The sequence below is a fragment of the Leptopilina heterotoma genome, unplaced genomic scaffold (genome assembly GCF_015476425.1).
Source record: "Leptopilina heterotoma isolate Lh14 unplaced genomic scaffold, ASM1547642v1 Lhet_227, whole genome shotgun sequence".
In the NCBI taxonomy this organism is placed as follows: Eukaryota; Metazoa; Arthropoda; class Insecta; order Hymenoptera; family Figitidae; genus Leptopilina; species Leptopilina heterotoma.
In genome coordinates this window covers 1-20,845 of record NW_025110945.1, presented here as the reverse complement: position 1 = coordinate 20,845, position 20,845 = coordinate 1, and the positions used below count along the sequence as shown (strand labels likewise).

General features: G+C 25.4%; 1 protein-coding gene across 1 annotated transcript; it reads right to left on the bottom strand.

The window, feature by feature from the left end:
- Nucleotides 1-7,997: 7,997 nt before the first annotated feature.
- LOC122502303 lies at nt 7,998-11,230 on the bottom strand. Its single transcript, XM_043612282.1, has 4 exons — nt 11,213-11,230; nt 10,742-10,939; nt 10,151-10,487; nt 7,998-8,411 (listed from the first exon to the last, which is right to left on the bottom strand). The coding sequence occupies exons 1-4, from the start codon at nt 11,228-11,230 to the stop codon at nt 8,179-8,181; spliced, it is 786 nt and encodes a 261-aa protein (XP_043468217.1). The 3' UTR covers nt 7,998-8,178.
- Between the last annotated feature and the right edge of the window lie 9,615 nt (nt 11,231-20,845).

The window sequence follows — 20,845 nt, the reverse complement described above, 5'->3', positions numbered from 1 at the left end:
AGTACATCAAAGAAATCAATGACATTTGGCAGTGGATCCGCTTCTCCCAGCACGTCAAAGACATCGATGATGTTCGGTAGTGGACAACCCGGCGGGGATTATTATTATTATTATTATTATTATTATTATCATTATTATTATCTTTAAATAATAATTTTTAATTTCTTTCGGATAACATTAATTTTTTATTATTCTTATTATTATTTTATTGTCTGTAAGTGTAAAGTGTACTGTTTGCAATTGGTAAGTAACATTTTTAAATTAAATTATATACAGATACTTTATTTGCATACATAATTACTTTATTTTCTTTAAGATAAAAAATCACTTCTTTTACACTCTTTATTTTTTTCGTAATACGTATTGTTATTATATTTAAAAATTAAAAATAGTATTTTCAAATAAAATTTGGAAGATTTTCAAAAAACCTTATTGTTGCCTTTAAGCGAAAAGTTATGTCTTTACTAAATTTACATCAAGAAAAAACGAATAAGTTATTTTATTAGACTACACGTACAGATTCTATACTATATATATATATGTACTAATACAATTTTTCATAATTCTCTTAATTTGCATAATTACATAATGAAAAATAATTAAATTACTTTGATTTAATAAAGTGGCAACGAAATCTCATTTTAAAAATTCTTTGACTTTTATCTGACTTTTCCCTGACCAATTTTTCTTTTTCCCAGATTTGAAAAATTTTAAATTATTCAAAAATTTCCATTTCTATGTTTTAATTCTTTTCCTTTATTATGTAACAAATTTATTAAATTTCCTTTTTTTCGTGGAAGGAAAATGTCCAGTTTTTCTCTGACATGCATCTACATTGATTTATTAATTAAGTCATTATTATATAATAATATATAATACAAAGTTTCGATATTGCATATTTAGCTAAATGGAGGAGAAAACAAAATTGTTTAGAGTAGTTGAGTTTATCAACTACTCTACGAAGGAAAAAAGAAGTGCCGACATCGTTTGTACAACCCACATTAGGTCGGATCCAGATCTGGGTTTGGTGGCGAAATTTATGGATGGTCCATATACTCAAGAAGATTCCATGCTAATTCGTGACATAGTCAAAAATAAGATGACTGCACCAGAAAGTTGGCCTGAGTTTGAAATCAAAATTCTCGCGAAGACAGGTTTGTTTTACATACTCCAGTGAAATAATAAAAATAAATTACAAATGTTTCATTTTTTGCGTAAATTTGTAAAACTTATACCTATATTTTTTGCATAGAGAACATTTGAACATTGTGTTTGCACATTTTATTAACATTTTATAAAATTAAAAAAACTTTTCTGGTACATTTTAAATGTTTACAACAAAATAATTAATTGATTTGCAGTGAAGTAAATTAAATGTAATGTTATATTTAATTTAATAATAATTCAATTTTAAATTAACTTAAAATAAGAACCTTTATTTGAAGAGAAATTGAATTTTGGAATATAATTTTTTGATTTATCTTCTATTGCTTATATAGTGATCCTATTATATTGCATCGGTTCGCTCACTACGTGACTCACGCCGGTTCAAATTTCTAAACAAAAATGCTTGTACGCCTAAAATATATCTCAAAGGAAAAGGTTCTTTTCCTTATAAGTATGTTTTGTTGCCACGTCAATGATAATCTTAATTCAAACCATTTCGTCTTTGATTTTTATCGCAAGATTTATATCTTCCAATCAAGCAGTGTTTTTAATAGGGTCCTTTCTTTAATCTAATTCAAATTTTATTAAAATTTCTTTGTAACGCGCCTATATATTTTTAGTTGTTTGTATTTTCTCTTTTCCGAAGATGTGCTTCAAGCACAGAAACTAGATAACAGGAAACACTTCTCCCCCAGAAAATTGACCTAACTGCATTCCTTACGCAATACAAAGGACCACCAGACTGACTTTTCCCAAAAAGGGAAACAGATTCCTTTTGACTTGCATACGTGCAGCACAGTTTTCTCCGCTTTGACACAAGTGTATTTTAATTTAATATTTTAATTTTTTTTTACATTGATTTATAATTATTTATCAATTTTATTAATTTTCCCGTCACAAAATTGGCGATCCTGCCAGGATAGCTCGACACGATTACGATCAAAATCGACTATCTTAGTGCGAACCAGTGAAAAAAAAGAAAAAGTTTTGTGAAAAAATTATTATTATGGAAAATTATTTTTGTGAAAAAAAAATATATATTTTTGTGAGAAATTATTATTGTGAAAAATTATTTTTTGTGAAAAAAAAATAATTGTGACGGATTATACGGTGAAATTTTCACTGGAAATCACCGGAAAACACGAACTCGGGCCGAATTGAGTAAGTTCGACAGTGATTCCGTGGGTTTAAGTCCTAGGAAAGGCGAGACATCACCCAACCAAGTTGGCAACGTGGGAGAAAATTTCTTACGAGGATTAACTCCCAGGCTGAAAATCACTCCTGCTACTCTAATTATCTACGGATACGCCGAGCGAGTAAGATATTTATAAATAATATGTTTATTGTTAATTTCGAGTTTAATTCAACAATTTAAAAATTTAAATTTATTTTTATTTAACGATTATTTAAGAAAATTTTTGTCTATGTAAAATGTATTCTCCACGCTGGCTTTTAATTCCTATTTTAAATATTTATCCGGTTACGAATCTGCAAATAATCAGTGTTTAGAATCCACTCAATTTTATCCCATTTATCTTGAATCCACAAAGACAAAAATGACTACTCCCGAACAACTAGTGTCTCTTGTTGCTGATTTGAAAAATGTTATGCAACAAATGTCTTCCACAATGACATTAATTGAAAATAATCAAAGTAAATGCAACGATGGTCTTGTGATGCTTATTGAGGAAAATGTAAAACGTTATGAAAAAATTAAAACTCTAGCTCGACAAAATAACGCGTTATTGACAGAAGACGATGAAACAGAATACAACACGGGGGTAAAGAATTTCAACGAGAAAGGGACAGTCCGTCGGGAAGCAGAAGATAGTCAGTTAGCAAAACGGGCCTTGCGACAGATCCCTCGGTACCGCCAAACACCCTTCATAGCACTCTACTACCTGCTAAGGATATCGTACGCACTATAGAGGTTCTTAATGGTAAAGACGATGTAGGAGTGCGAGATTTTATTCTTCGCGTTAAAAGAGCGGAACAAAGGTGCAGTCAATCCGAACTTTTACTGGGCCTTATAATAACAGAAAAAATCATCGGAGATGCTAAGCGCGCAATTCGATACATTCCCATTAACTCATATGACGATTTATATACCGCTTTACAAGAGAATATGAATCTCGGTTTATCAGTGGAACTCTGCCGCGCAAAATTAGACCATTGTCGACAAGGTAGTGACAGTGTACAGAATTATAATGTACGATATCGTCAAGCTTTAAACGAGTTAAATTATGCCATACAAGCCGAACATTCGAACCCTACAACCCGAAGTATTGCTTTACAGTTAGAGGAAACATCCGCCATTAAAAAATATATAATGAACCTGCAAGACGATATCACATTCCTAATGTGGACGTTTCAACCCAATACTATCAGTAAAGCTCATCAACAAGCTTTAGAAATCGAAACTAGGTTACGAGAAAAAGCTCGATTGAGAACAAATGTTGCGCCAAGGATACCATCGAAAATATCACACCCCACTACTTTCAATCATGCCGCAAACGCTAGACCCGGTTTTTCAAATACCAGCCATTCCAATAATAACAGACCCGTTTCTTCAAATATGGGAAATTTAAGTAATCCTAATCGTCCTAACAAATGTATCTTGTGATTTTTGCAAAAAATCAGGTCACACGGAAACCCAATGTTATCTAAAAAGGAATCAAAATTTTCAATTAAATCCCCAAATGAAATGCCAACCAAATCGAATTCATTATACGGAAGAAACCAATTCAGCGGAAGAGAAAATCGCGGACACGCAGGAACCGATCGAAACAGTGGAACAACCATTGACAGAATTACTCGAATCTCCGGACGATTACAGTCAGTATTCGTACGACCGACAGGATTCGAACAATCCCTCCGATTACTTGTGGACTCCGGATCATCACTAAACATTATAAAAAATTCTTTAGTACATTCATCTGTACCAAGAGAATTATGCAAAAAAGAATTTCAGATGGGAAATTGGAGAGCAACATCCGAAGAAAAGATTTCAATAAAATATTTAGATAAAATTCACACATTTTATATTGTCGACGATAATTTCTCTTTACCTGAAGATGGTATATTAGGCTTACCTTTCATGCAACAATACAATTATAACTTAACAAACGTGAATTTGAAGCTGGACGGAAACAAACACCCACTCGTGGATGACGGATTCATCGTACCGCCTAATCAAATAAAATTAATTAAAATCCCTGTTTTTGAAAAAAGTGGTAATGTCCCAATCTTCGATAATCCTCACGTTCCAGATTCTATATATACAATAAACAACAGATCAATCACGATTCCTATTTGCAATGACTCCACACAATTTAAGCACATTAATGCTAACGAACTAGAATACCAACCTTTTAAATTTAATACCGACGCTAATGAAATACACCCTATAACACACAGCAAATTGGCAGAACGTTTAAAACTTTTAAGCGAAAACACTCGGTTGGATCATATTGAGACAGAGTTTAAAGATATTATCCAAAAAATAGTGCATTCTTATCATGACATATTCAGAGACGCATGAAAAATGCCCAAATCTTATAAGACATAAGTCTTATTTAACATAAAATCATTTAATATAATTAACATGAGTCAGAAATCTTACTGGACATAACACACATTAGTTATAATTTCCATTTGAAATACTTTGTAGTTAACATAAAATATACTTGACATAAATTCTTTTTGACATAAAATTAATTTTACATAAAGTTTACATACCATAAACTTAATTTAACATAAATCATATTTGACGTAAAAATCAGTTGTCAAAAATTTTGTTTTAACTAAATTTTATATTACAGAAATGTTACTTTATATAAAATATAATTGACATATGTTTTATTTAAAATAACAAAAATTTGACATCAATTCTAATAAAAATAATTTATATTTGACATAAGTTTCATGAAAAATAAATAGCATTTGACATAATTTGTTCTTGGCATAAAACTTACTAGAAATACTTCTAATTTACTAGATTTCATACTTAATATAATTTTAGTATAACATAAATGTTACTGAATATAAGTTTCATTTAGTATAAAATTTATTTGTCATAATTTTCAAATGAAATAAGTTTTATTTGACATAAGTTTTATAAATGATAATTTTCACTTTATATAATTCTCACTTATAATAGAATTTATTTGACATAAATCTTATTTGTCACAAAACTTACTTCTTATAATTTTAATTTCAAATAATTTTCACTCGATATAGCTTCCATTTAGTCTAAAACATATTTGACATAAATTTTAATTGAAATAATTGTTATTAGGTATAAGTTTGATTAAAGATAAATTTCATTTGACATAAATCATACTTAACATAGAACGCGCTAGACATATGTCTCATTTGTCATAATACATACTTTTTATAATTTTAATTTAAAATAATTGTTACCGAACATAAGTTTCATTTAGTATAAAACTTATTTACCATACATTTTATTTAATATTAAATTTTCTAGTCATAGTTTTTACTTAACATATAACACATTTTATATAAAGTTCATATTACATAAAAATCACCTGTAATATATTCTACTTTACAGAAATTTGGTTTCACATAAGTCTCAATAAATATAAATATAATTTGTCATAATTCCTAATTGACATAAATTTCTTTCTATATAATTCTTATTTGACATAAAATTCAATTAATATAATTGTTATTAAACATAAAACTCAATTAACATAATTCTAATTAGACATATATTTTTGTAAACATAAAAGTTAGTTGTCTTAAATTTAACTTAACCTAAATTGCATTTAATATAATATTTACTTACCATAAATATAATTTGTCATAAATCTAAAATGCCATATTTTTCACTTGACATAAAAGTTTATTGGCCTAAATTAAATTTGTTATAAAATTCTATTGTTATAATTTTTATTTAACATAAAAATTATATAATATAAGGTGTATTTGGCATAAATTTTACTAGGTATAATTCTTATTTGACATAAACACATTTTACAGAATTCTCACTTGATGTAAAACTCATCTGTCATAAGTCTCATTTGACATAAAATTTATCAAATATAATTTTCATCTGTCAAAAAATTTATTTGACATAGGTTTCATTTGATATAAAAACCATTTACTATAAATTTTATAAGACATAAACTTTATTTAATATAAATTGTCTTTTAAGAAATGTTATATTTTATAAATTTTAAATAATATAATTTTTATGTTTCATAAGTGTTTGTAAACATAACTTGCCTTTAACAGAAGTAACATAAAGCATAACTTTTAAATATAATAAGTATTAATTGAACTATATTCTTTTTGATATAAATCCCATTTGACATAAAATGGCGGAACTAAGAAATTTTGACTTTACATACCCATCCATGAGATATTGGATTATAGTTTGAATACGTCGGTAAAGTAGAGTAGGTGTCTCTGTTTTCCAATTCTTCATTGCCAAAATATAATAGCGCCAAAATTTGAATTCTAAAATAATAAATCTTTTTCTTTTATTAGCCACAGAAAACAATATTTATTAATTATGACCATCAATATTTATTTTACTTTATTTATATTATTAAAAATGTTTAGTAATGATAAAATAATTCAGTAACAATAAAAGTGATAAAATGCATCTCTATTTTAATATTAAAGCCTTTCGAAGTTTGAAGTAAATTCTTTTAGTTTTGTTTCTATGTTTCCTAGTTTTCTGGATAATTTTGTACTTAAATGTTTTTAATATCAAAATTAATTAAATTCGAATTTAATGCTTTCAAGATTAAAAGTTAACAAAATTAATTTAAAGAAAATGAATTGAAAATAAGAATTATAATTTTATTTGTAACTTTAAATTAACATTCTAAAATATAAAAATAAATAATTTGAATTTGTTGTAGAAAAATTAATTTTCATTACTGAAAGTAATTTTTGAAATAAGTATTGAAAAAAAGTTTAAAAATTACACTTTTGTCGAAAGTGGCAGATAATATAGTGTCGAGCACACAGACAAATTGGATCTAAGTGTCAGTGGTCTAGAAGGTGGTGCCAAATCTAGCTTGTGGCCGAAGCTGAACTAAAAAAATATCTCAAACTCAAATTACTCCAATTTCATTCTTTAATAATATAATTTAATTTCGTTAATGGTATTTGTTTTATAAAAAAACAATGTTTTTTATTTATATTTATGTCTTCATCTATGTAAAATAGAAAAAATAACTCAGAATTTTTATATCATTTTAGTTTCAAAAAGCTGAAATTTTAACTAATTCAGATAATAAAATAAATAATAAATTCATAAAGTTTCAAATAGAATTTGAGAGGAATTTAATTAAAATTGTATTGGATAAAATTGAATTCCTCTAAAAAATTGTATAAAAAGTTTTGAAACTAATTATATTTTTCCAAAGAATTTTATTACATATTTATAAAAATAAGTGACTTCTTGGCAAACATTTTATTTTTATGAACAACAAAATTTTTTCCAAAAAGTTATTATACAAAAACTTAAAAATACGTTTTAATCTGGGTGGCCGCTGAACCGGGAAAAGATAGTAAATTCTTATTTTGACCGTGAATTTTTAAATTATTTTTTAAAAGCAATTATTTTTTTATGACACTAATCATTTTTTGCGAAAAAATAGAAATAATTACTTTAAAACTTATTAACTATTTTTTCATTAATAAAGAGTGAATGATCTCCCAAAAAATCGTTTTAGAATAAGAATAACTAAAAATCATATTAAAATATCAAGTAAAGGAGCAAGATCCTATTACGCTGAATGCAATACTATAATAGATAGATTATAATAAGTAAATATTCCGCTGTCCTCTTATGTAAGCTGATAATAGATTCGGTCGGATTTTTATAGACAATAATGACACTCACAAATATAGTAAATATACTATTTATAAAATTGTTTAAACCGCTTATAAAAAGCCCTTAAAAAACTAGCCAAAATATAGCCGGGAAAAAATTGTGAATTTTTTTTATGAAAAAAATGGCCACCCTGGTTTTTATAATTCGAATATTGCCACATATTCATTGAATGGATCTGTATTAAAATTGATTATATTCTCGAGGAATTCTAGTGCAGTTGGTCTGTTGTCCTGTTGCAGATTTCGCCATTGATGAATTATATATTCGTTCCTCATAAGGATTATTTTCTTTTGCGGTCTAGTAACCCTATTGCCTTTCGACAAAGACGCAAAGTCTAACAATAATCCCTGTTGGAATTCTCCTAGTTTTTCTGAAACAATGATAAGAAATAATAATAATAATAATACGCTATTAAATTAAACTTATTTTTATTTAATTAAACAGCTATTGTCGAGTTTATAGACAAAAAAATCAATTTAATACTTCACTGTAAAACTGTTCTGTCTTTACGTTGAGCTATAAACCGTACTATTTAAAATTTGACTGTTTTGCACGTTCTTGGATAAAAACATACAACAATTAATAAAAAATAATTTCTATAAAATTATTACGTATCATTATAAAATTTATTTTGTACTTTAAACAATATACACAAAAATCTATTCATAATAAATCAAGCCAAACAAGTAAGCTAACATTGAGATAGCACAATTTACAGCTGGGCTCGAAGATAACAGGGACCGTCACGGAAATCAAATTTTGATTTCGTTACGATATTCCAAAACAAAACAAAATTATTAATGTATTTTGATTTTGATTCGGTAACGAAACAAAATTTACTTTCTATTTTGATTCTGATACTGTAACGAAACAAAATTTACTTTCTATTTTGATTCCGATACTGTAACGAAACAAAATTCACTTTCTATTTCGATTCCGATATTGTAACGAAACAAAATTCACTTCCTATTTTGATTCCGATAATGTAACGAAACAAAATTCACTTCCTATATTGATTCTGATACGTTAACGAAACAAAATTTACTTCCTATTTTGATTCTGATATTATAATACTGCAATTCGGTTTTCTTATAGAAACAGAAGTCGATTCGAATTCTATTTAAGATTTCGTATGTAAAAACGATATTATCTTCTGATATATTTGACATTTGCAACAAAATTTAGGTTCAATGAGACTTATACATGCGCAGTAGTATTTTCTCAAAATTAAAACAAAAAAGAATTTTGATTTTGATATTGGAATCAAAACTAAATAGAATGGAATTTTGATTTTGATATTGAAACCAAAACGAAATAGAGTTGAATTTTGATTTTGATATTGGAATCAGAACTAAATAGAGTGGAATTTTGATTCTGATACCCATATCCGAATCAAAACAAAAGTATTTTTTAATTTTGTTTTGATTCCGTGACGGTCCCTGGAAGATAGAATAATTTATTATAAAAGTTGCAATATTTAACTTACTTTGATAATTCTTTGGAAAGTATAATATTTTTTAGTTTAAGTGATTTCATTTTATATGTATATACATTTTTTTAATTACTTTATTTAATATTAAAAAATTAATATTTAATCGATAAAAGAAAAATCCTTCTCGAAATAACTTTGAAAATTATATTTAGGTTTAATAAATATATAAATTAATCAATTACATAAGAAGTTTTCTCTCGTGACAATGTTTTAAAATAAACAGTCTTCTTTATTAAAAAAGAGCTAAAAATAAATAAATAAAAAAAGCACAAATTTGATAATCGCCTCAAAAAATTGTCAAGACCAGTGATGTTTTTCAAGGTACAAATTTAAAAAAATTTCTGAGACTCTCTGTGTTTGGAAAACAGGTCTTATTTAATATTAAAAAATAGTGCAAATTCATAAAAAAAAGCCTATATTTGATAAATTGACTCTAAATATTTTAAAAATAAATCAAGACCAGCATCGTTTTTCAATACACTTATTTTTTCTAAATAAAAATGCATGGAATTTGCAAGCGGTACTTCCATGAAACTTATCAACGTGTGATTAATTATTTAGAGAAGAAAAATATTTTTTATTTAGAGTGAATTATTCGAAAAAAAAAGATTACTTACTTGTAAAATTCCAAATGCTAGGTTTTTTACCGAAAACTGTCAACAATGTTTTATGGTACGATTCAAGGACGTTATTTGTTCGATCTTGAAAACCGTACACGCTAAATCCTTCTGGTCTAACTCTTCTAAGCCATTGTCTTTCGAAGTAATTAAAGAATTCCCTTAGTCTACGTCGACATGCGGCGCTTTTCGAATTTTTTAATTCATTATATGTTGGATTAATTTCTTCATATGGCAGAAGAGCTAGAGCCATTATCTGACGCAGTGTGTGCTTTCCTTCGTCATTCTGCATGAAATATCTTCTTAAACCAAGTTTCATTCCTTTAAGGTAAATAGCCTAACAATGAAAATTATTAAATTAGTATTATGTTCATAAAATTAATTATTATAAGATAATAATTTATATAATTTTTCTGTTCTATTGTTTAAAATGTACCTCTGATTGAAAAATATTTACATTTAAAAATTTATAATTATAATTAGTGTTAACATTTTTTATATTAAAAATTAAACTGAAATAATTTTCCAATGAATTACAATATAAATATTTATTAAAGTAATCTTTAAATTTAACCAATAAAAAGATATTACCTTCACGAAATGAAAGTAGCATCTTCGAACTTGGGAATTTGGAAAATGGTACAACACTGAATTTTGCAATGCTACTTCAAAATCAGACATTGCTGACGTAATTTCCAATTCCGGAAGGATTCTTCGTATTTCTCCTAAAACCGATACATAGGCCAATTCGGATTTATTTTCCATAAGGGCATATGCAATTGGAAATCCCTGTGTATTATTGTAAAATGCGTATTATTAATGTGAAAAACGAAAAAAGATGGCAAAAGGGGACTATCTGTGATGAATATTGATAGATAACATTAAACTTTTTCGAGCAATGTCGATAATGCAGAATAATCGACAAAAACTGTATCACATATAACATAACAAACAGTGATAACTTTTACAAAATGCATTTAGTACATGGCGTACAAATTTTTGGATTCTATTAAAAACTAATTAATATAAAGATAATACATATGTATAATAAAATTAACTTACATGATTATACTTGACCATCATTAATGTAAGAAATTGGAGTGCATCCGATACTCCTGGTACAATTTTGTACGTTGCATCTAGATACAATGAATTATTCTGTGTTATAATTTTCCTTGAAAACTGTTCGTCAATAAATATTATTGATGTCGATCCGTCTTCACTAGTAATAGGGGAGACAGTAAAAACTCCACCATGAAAATTCTTCCATTCCTGATAATTTTCTGAATTTATTATGTCAGCATAGGATCGAAGACAGTCTGGATACGGGGGCAAGGTAGGCAAAGTACTTCTACGCCATTTATACATGGAACTTTCAATCGAATTGAATGTGACGTCAACAGCCGCTTCAGTATGTCTAAAGTAACAAGAAGAAATAATGTTGAAAATAAAATATTATTTTAAATGCATGATTACACTGTTAAAAATCAGACTCCAACTTCACATCGAAAGATTGAAAATTATTTACTTTTAATTTCAAAAAGTGTGAATACTTTTATTTGATTGGATTCACTAAAAACTTGAAGGCAATGAAATGCAAGAATTCACACTTTGTGAGATTGAAATAACATCATTTCAATCTTTTTGATGTAAATATGAAGTCAGATTTTTAACAATGTAAGTATGCTCAAGTAATTTAATTGCGAATATTTATAATATTATATAATTTAAATTAACTTTTAATATTAAAGTTCTTTTTAAAAAAATTTTATTTTCTTATTTTAAGTTTTGAATTTTTTTAAACTGTAAAAATAATACTCACTTCAAACGCGTTGAATCATAAATTTTTTTAAAATTTAAATCCTGTGTTTTAACAGCTTGGCATAATTCTTGTTTGAATTTGCGTTTCTTTATTTCCTTTTCATTTTTAGTATGAGTGTGTTCTCCTTTTAATTCAAAATTGCCATTTTTTTCAACACCACGTGCTTTACAAGTGCCTTTTTTATATTCAACTAGCTGTCGTACCCGTCTTCGACGGGTTGTAGTTTCTGATAATGCACTTAACAGTGTATCTATACCAACCTAGAAAACCGGAAAATAGCCGGGAATTTGATTTGACAGGGAAAAAATAATAATTAGTTACTATTGTCTATTTCATTAGGAAAATAATACCATTTGAAACAGTGACCGACTTTTTATTATCAAATTAGTTATTTTTAACTAATTCAAATGCAGAAAACAATATTTCTCAATTTGTAGTACTTCAATCAATATAATGTATTAAAATAAATCTAAAATTTCCTCCAGTTTTTTGAGTTATAGTACAGTCTAATTCGAACTAATTGTATAGCAAGTAGATCCAGTTTTTCTCGGTTACATTGAATTCCCTGATATTTTACGTCTTTTCTGGTTGGTAAACACCCTGTTAAATAACATGTAATACTCAACTATAGAAAGTTTAGAAGCAATCCATGAAAAAATATAAAATTTAGAAATGATTTGTGTTAAATAAATTTATTTATTAGAGTCAAGTATTTATTTAATTAATCCAATTAAGATTTATTTGATTCAACTAAATAAAATTATTTAAACGAAATAAATTCTTATTAGATCGAAATAAAAACTTTTTAAATAAGATATTATTTTTCAAATAATTATAATTACTTGAATCATATAACTTTTTTTAGTGTAGCTATAGTAAACTAAAAGTTATTAATGTGAACGAACATTATCTATATTAATAAAATCAGATTACTATCTGTACATTGCTCCAAACTTGAAAATTTTTATATATTTTTTCGTTTTGAGACATTAGAATTCTAAAAATGTAAAAAAAATTTCTGTCTGTCTGTCTCTGTCTGTATGCAAAACTTTGTTCGCGCATCAATTGAAAACGGTTCAACCAATTAAAGTGAAATTTGGCAGTCTATTAGGTATTAAAGTAACTTACAATCATAGCCTCATCCGATTAAAAAATATTAACTTGAACAAAAGTTATGACATTTTTCCAAAAAATTCAAAAAAACAAAAAAATGCAAATTTTTTATCTTTTGTAAAATGAATGAAAAAACTATCCTTAGCTAACTTTTTCAGATAAATACAACCCATTTCTACGATAAAATTTTTAAAAAAGATGCATTTTGAAATTTTTTTTCGTTTTTTTAGATCAACTTTTTTCTAAGAAAATAGTGATTTTTAATCTTTAAGCAAGCTTTTCAGGAAAAGTTATTAAAGTTTTTTATTTAAAGATCAGTATGTAAAGTAAAAAATTTGCTACATTAAACAAAAATAATTAGCTAAATGCCATAAAAAAGAAGGAAAAATGTTGAATTTTAAGAAATTCGGTTTTTTGAATTTTTGCTAATTTTCCATAATTTTAGATTTTTTACCGAAGGGTGGAGATAACAAATTAGGTAAAGTATTTTTTAAGAGCACAAAAATAATAAAGCTAAATGCTATAAAAAAGAAGGAAAAATGTTTAATTTTAAGAAATTCGGTTTTTTGAATTTTTGATAATTTTCCATAATTTTAGATTTTTTACCGAAGGGTGGAGACTATTGAATAAGTAAAGTATTTTTTAAGAGCACAAAAATAATAAAGCTAAATGCCATAAAAAGAAGGAAAAATGTTTAATTTTAAGAAATTCATTTTTTTGCATTTTTGCTATTTTTTCATAATTTTAAATTTTTACCAAAGGGTGGAGATAACAAATTAGGTAAAGTATTTTTGAAGAGCCCAAAAATAATGAAGCCAAAAGCCATAAAAGAGAAGAAAAAATGTTGAATTTTAATAAATTCGGTTTTATGAATTTTTGCTAATTTTCCATAATTTTAGATTTTTTACCAAAGGGTGGAGACTATTAAATATAAGTAAAGTATTTTTGAAGAGTACAAAAATAATGAAGCTTAATGATATAAAAGAGAAGAAAAAAATGTTAAATTTTAAGAAATTCGGTTTCTCGAATTTTTGATAATTTTTGATTTTTTGCTAAAGGGTGGAGACTATTCAAATAGTATAATTATACTACCGAAATAGCTAATGGTAACTAATTATTAATTAATTAATTATTAACTAATTATTAATTATTATTAATTAACTAATTATTAATTATTAATTATTAATTATTAATTAATTTATCCCGGGTATTTTTGATTTTCCGCAGATTGGTAGAAACATTGTTAAATGTATTGGTAGAAACTAAAACCCGTCGAAGACGGGTACGACATGACAGCTAGTGCTATATATTTTCAAAATTTTTAAAATTCAAAATTTATCTTTTGAAATAATTATTGTCATTAATTTTACTTAAATTTTATACAGGGTTAATTTTAGTATTTTTTATTACAATTTAGTCATCAGAATGAAATTTGAGTTTTTCATTTTTTGATCATTAATTAATAAAATATAATAGCAATTTTGAATTCTGTGCAACATACTGACAAAAGTCTTATATTAATTATATGGATATTGTTAATATTCTGACCTAATAGAATTCTTTTAAGAAAGTAAACTTATGATTTCAACAACAAATTTTTATTGTTGACCTAAGAAATACAACCGTATAAAAATTAATTACAAAAAAATTTCAATTTTTAAACTTTTTAATTTTTCAATATTTAAATCTAACACTTTTTATTTGTTATTCAAAATTTTATTATTCTGACGATTAAATCTTCATAAGAAACACTAAAATTAACCCTGTACCAAGTTTAAGTACAATTCACTAAAGTATATGAGAAAACTAAAAATTTCGAATTTTCGAATTTTTGAAAAAGTGGCATAACTTTCGTCCATATTAATATTTTTTAATCTACTATCTCTAGGATTTTAAGTTAGGCTAATGCCTAAAAGACTGCCAAGTTTCACTTCAAACGATTGAACCGTTCTTCCGTGATACGCGGTCGAAAATTTGCGGACATACATACACACATACACACATACACACATACACACATATACACATACACACATAATTTTCTTAATAGTATTTTCGCATTCCTTAGAGTGTAAAAAGAAGGAATATAATAGAAATTTTGAATTCTATGCAATGTACAGACAAAAGTCTGATTTTATTAATAAGGATACACTCATAATAACTAAAAAAAAATTCAAACCAGAGTAGTATATATACAGAAATACTGCTTAAAAATTAATAATACAATATAAATTAACTTAAGAAAAATAAAGTCTTAGTATAGGTATTTAACTATTTAGTACTTCAGGCTCTACGTGTGTTTAAATCCAAATATTTTAAAAAGTACTAAATGTATTGAAATGTCCTGCAATTTATATTACGATTTTAACACAATTAATGATGTTCTAGAATATTTTACAAATCCATTAAGTACCTACATTAGTCTCTACGTTTTTAGGTGTTCTTGTGACTTTTTTAATTTTTTTTAATTATACAAGAACAAGATATATTAATTTTAAAAGGTTATCGATTTCTGAATTTTTGCGTACTTTGCAATTTAATATTTTCGTTAAAGAAAAATAAAAAAATTTATCACTTTCATGGCAGCTTTTGAATCACATCGAATTTTTGTGAACCGAATCAAACTTTTTTCAGGTTAAAGTACTTTATTCTCTTTTAATTGAAGTTTGTTTTTAATGTAAAAACTGTGATCAAAACGTGATCAAAACAGTTTTTTCAAACAGCAATTTTTAAACTTTTATATCTTTTAAAATAGGTCCGCCATAAAAACAAAAAAATTCTGTGTTTGTAGATTTTAGTGTTATTTATAAGTTGTAAATGTGACAAATTATATTATATATATTAAGTGACAAAGTATTTAGAAATTGAATACTTTTAACTCAATATTTTCTTGAATATTTATTTTTAAAGACAAAATTAAGAAAGGGAAAAGAAAACTTAAAAATTTTCAAAAATAGTCTAGATTATGTAAGTTTTTATTTAATTTATTAATTACACTTTTCTGTAATTAACTGATAAAAGTTTCAAAATTAGTATCTATTATTTATTATTTGAATTTTTCCACTAGTTCAATTATTAAAAAAATTAATTAACTAATTTTTAATAAGAATCAATAATATTTTTTACAATTTTAATAATTTTTAATTGCTTTTTTTACATATTTTCTGATTACTAAAAGAGTGACGTGTATATCCACACCTTTCCCATTTTACAAAAATTAAACTACAAAAATTTTATTCGAAATATATTAATGGTTCAATCCATATGATAGTTTACTCTACTAGTTTTTTATGGCTATAGCTATAATTAGACTATAGTCTAAGCTTTTGTTTTCTTTTATACTATTATATAAGGTATTTGGATATATTGGTTTCTATTTTTCTTTAATGTTATTATCGCGTGCTACAGTTTTGACAAATTTGTAATTGCTTGTATAAAAAATTTAAAAACTGTCAATTTACTTACATTGTATTATCCTTCTGACTGCTAATTCTGTATAGATATCCGTTTCTAACGTGACCTCTAAATGTCTTTGCCCTCGATGCATCATCTGCCATCTTTTAATATAATGTAATGATGAAATTTATATTGTTAATTATAGGAAATTATAATTATAATATTAAAATTAAGTGCATACTTAAAAATGGAATTACAAATTTTTTTAATGAGAAAGTAATTAGATTTAAGGAAGAATCTGACAAAGAATCAAAACAAGATGTAGTTCAACACGTCATAATATAATATTTTACATATAAAAAAGGATAAAATTAAATTTTAAATTCTATTTAATGGAAGCATAAAAAATTTAATTTTCAACATTTTAAACAATGAATAGTTGTAATTGAATAAAAGTGATTACTTTCTAACAATAAGAAACGATTAACATAACATAACCTAAAATTTTACAAATTTACTAATTGAATAAAAATTTGATTTCTCAATTGAATTGTTGGGTTTATATTCACATTTTTTTATGGGTTTTATTTATTCTGCGAAGAATAAACGACGATAAATATATAGTAGATAATTAAATAGTGATGAAGAAAGTCACTATCTACACCTTGTAGATGAATAGCATGAATAGCAATAGCAAATATTTTTGATAAACAGAAATGGAAACATTTTACGAAAGAATTTTTCGTTTACTATTAATTAAAAAAAGGTAATAATACCTATAAATTAATTCAATTAAATTCAAATTCTTAAAAATTTGTAAATAAATTTATAAATAATACATTATACTACTTTAAAAAGTTAAAATAAAAATTTATATTTTTACAAATTATAATTATATAGATTCATTTAAGTTTATACATTTCTTCATTAGTTCATTATGTATATAGATCCCAAACAAATATTTAATTAATATACAAGTAATTGAATGCTCGACTTTTAATTTTTATAAAAACAGTGTGTATTCAAAATATCATTTAAACTAAATTATAAATATGCAAGTGTATTACCTTTATGATCTTGTAATTTTTATTGTCGATTCTTTTGAAAATTCCGTCGTTCACAGATACATAAGTTTCGCCATACGTTCGATCAACGCCGGTAAGGAGTAATACAACACATAATAGAAAAAAATTAAGTAAAATTATCAATAAAAGAAATTATAGAACGCATAAATAATGAATAGAAGGGTAGCAAGAAAATAAAGAGTTTAATTGGAGTAAACACTGTAATAACTTTTTCTGAATGAAATGTAATTGCTTTGAACACCATGTGCCGTATTATGGAAATAAGCAGAACTTTAATATATCCGTCCAAATTGCAGACTTATTTGCGCATGGTCACACGCTTATTGTAATAAAATGGCGCGTCACTTTAAGGCGCGAAATTTAAATTTTGTTCAGGTTTTCCTTTAAGATAGTTATTGAATTGAAAAGTTTACAATAAATTTGGAAGCAATTTTGCAGCAAAATATACATATGTACAACAAAAGTCCTCTTGTTCTGCAAGTTTAATGTAACGTTGTATATAAACGTTTCATTATTTAGAGTTTTTAAATACATGTTATTATATACTTTTAATTAAAATAGACTCCATTAATTATACATTACAAGTAAACAGCTCTATCCAAAATAAATATTTAAATACAATTTTTTAGATGCTTGTTTTATACGGCTTGTAGGTAATTATAAAGCATTAGAAATTCATAAAATGCTTATAAAAAATTTGCTTTGGACGAATAAAGAAAGTAAAAAAAAAAAAATTGGCCCATAATTCCCCAATCTTCCCTAATTTGTGGAATTATCTCTATCTTCTTTATACGTTTATTCAATTTTAATAGAATTTATTTGCGCAGCTTCCATATTTCTATTTTATATTTGACCACCGAGCGCTAAAAAATTTTCCAATATCAACTTTATATCAAAGTAAAGTTCAAATTTAAAATTTTTTAAAAATAGAATGTTAAAACAATAAAAAATCTTTTATTTTAATTCGTAAAAAATTTATGGATACATATTTCAAGATAATGATTTTTTGTAAAACATCATATCGTTATTAATTTTTAGAAGAACAGCAATTATTTTAAATTATATAATAAACTTCTGAAAAAAATTGTATTTAATTTTTAGAAAAAGTTACTTATTCTAAAGTTTAGTCTAGGTGTTCAAAAATAAAAATCAGTTTAAATAATAAAATTTGTTTATTTTTCAATTCATAATTCATAAATATTATTAAAAATTTAAAGTTTCATTAAAAACAAACTAAAAATGTCTTTGTATTTTATGAAATTCCAATCATGAGTCTTTATAGCTCGGCATAAGACTTGAATAATTTTTCTCTTTTCATTTTTAGCATGATTATGATCTTTTTTTCAAAATGAAATCACCATTTTTTTCCACGCCACAGGCATTGCAATTGCTTTTCTTGCAATAAATGCACTCATAATAACTGTAAAAAAAAAGCAAGTCAGTATAGATAAAGTATTTAAATATAAAATATTTTAAATATTTAACAAATGAAAAGAAAGTTATCGTTTTAAAATACATAAACTTAATAATGAAATTTATATACATTTTATTTCTATTAATTGCTTGTTTAAAAATTTTAGGTTACTTACATTGTATTATTCTTTTGGCTTCTGATTCTATAAATATACCCATCTTTGATGTCAATATTCCATTACTTTGTCTGTATGATGAATTAGTTGCCATCTTTTTATGACATGTAATAAAGAAATTCAAAATGTTGTTAATTACAGAACAATATAATTATAAATATTTTAATATTATTTACATAAGCCAAAAAATTATCATTAAACATTTTTATTGAGACATTAATAGAAAACAGGAACTAGATTTAAAAAAGAAGCTGAGAAAAGAATTGAAACTATATTTAGTCCAATGTCACAATTTTGTATTTTTATATAAAAAAGGATGAATTAAATTTTAAATTTAATTTAAATGAAAGCATAAAATATTTAATTTCAATTTTTAAAAACATGAACGTTGTATTTAATATGACAACGAACCAACGTTGTTATGACTGTATATAGATTTTTTATAACATTATTACTTTTTTAATTCAAACTTGAACGATATAATTTATGGATGTAAAGATTATTAAATATTACTGAATGCATTAAAAATTACATAAGCTAATAAAATATCTTTAGAAATATTTTATTATTTTTAATTATAAATTAAGAACTAATAAAAATATTCCTTTAGGTATTTTTCCGACTACTACTCTTGAAGAAATTGATTTTTGATAGATTTTCTTCAATTTTTGAGATACTGTTTCTTGGTGCCTTTTAAAAGTGGTAAAAATTTCAAAACCCTTTGCGATGCTAAATTTTAATTATTCAAATTCAAAATTTAACTTTACTTGCGATTATGTTAAAATAAAAAAATGTCAATCACAATATCTCGTTTTATGACATGACATGACAAAGGGTTTTGAAACAAAGGTTTTATCACATTAAAGGTCAGCCGAAGAAACATTTTCTTGAAATTTGAAGAAAATCTATCGAAAACCCCAAACAAATAATCAATTAATATACAAGTAATTAAATGCTCGACTTTTAATTACATATCATAAAATACAATATTCAAACTAACTTTAACTAAATTATAAATATGAAACGTGTATTACCTTTATGATCTTGTGATTTTTCCTTTGAAAATTGCGTCGTTCACAAATAAATAGGTTCGCCTTATTTTCGATGAACGCGGTGAGGAGCAATATATCCGTCCAAATTGTAGACGTCTATGTTTGCGCATGGTCACACGCTCATTGTAGTAAAATGGCGCGTGACTTTGAGGCGCGAAATTTAAATGTTGTTAAGTCTACTATTTTTGTTCAACAAAATTCTCGGTTATTTCCCAGCTTTGTTCTAATTTTTCTCGATTTTTTTTCTAATCAAATTTATATTTATTTGATATCGCACATAAATAAATCTAAAACAGTCTTCCAAATTTTTATTAGAGTTTTTATGAATAATTACATTCTTTGACGAGTTTCTTTCATTTTTTGACAATAATGTTTCTTAATCAATTTAATTAAAAATTTAGAAAATAATTGAATTTTATCGAATCCATTTTATATAACTATCAACTTTTCTAATTCTGTTCTATAAATCTTTTGTAACAATAGCTTTAAACAAATGTTTTGATGTCTCCAGACGCAAAAAAATTAAAACCCGCAACTTTTCGGATTCATAATACAGGATAATTTATGACTTGGTCTGAAGAAATATTAAATTTTTTTTTCTTTATTCTAATGACCTCTTTGAATGGACGCCCCCATTT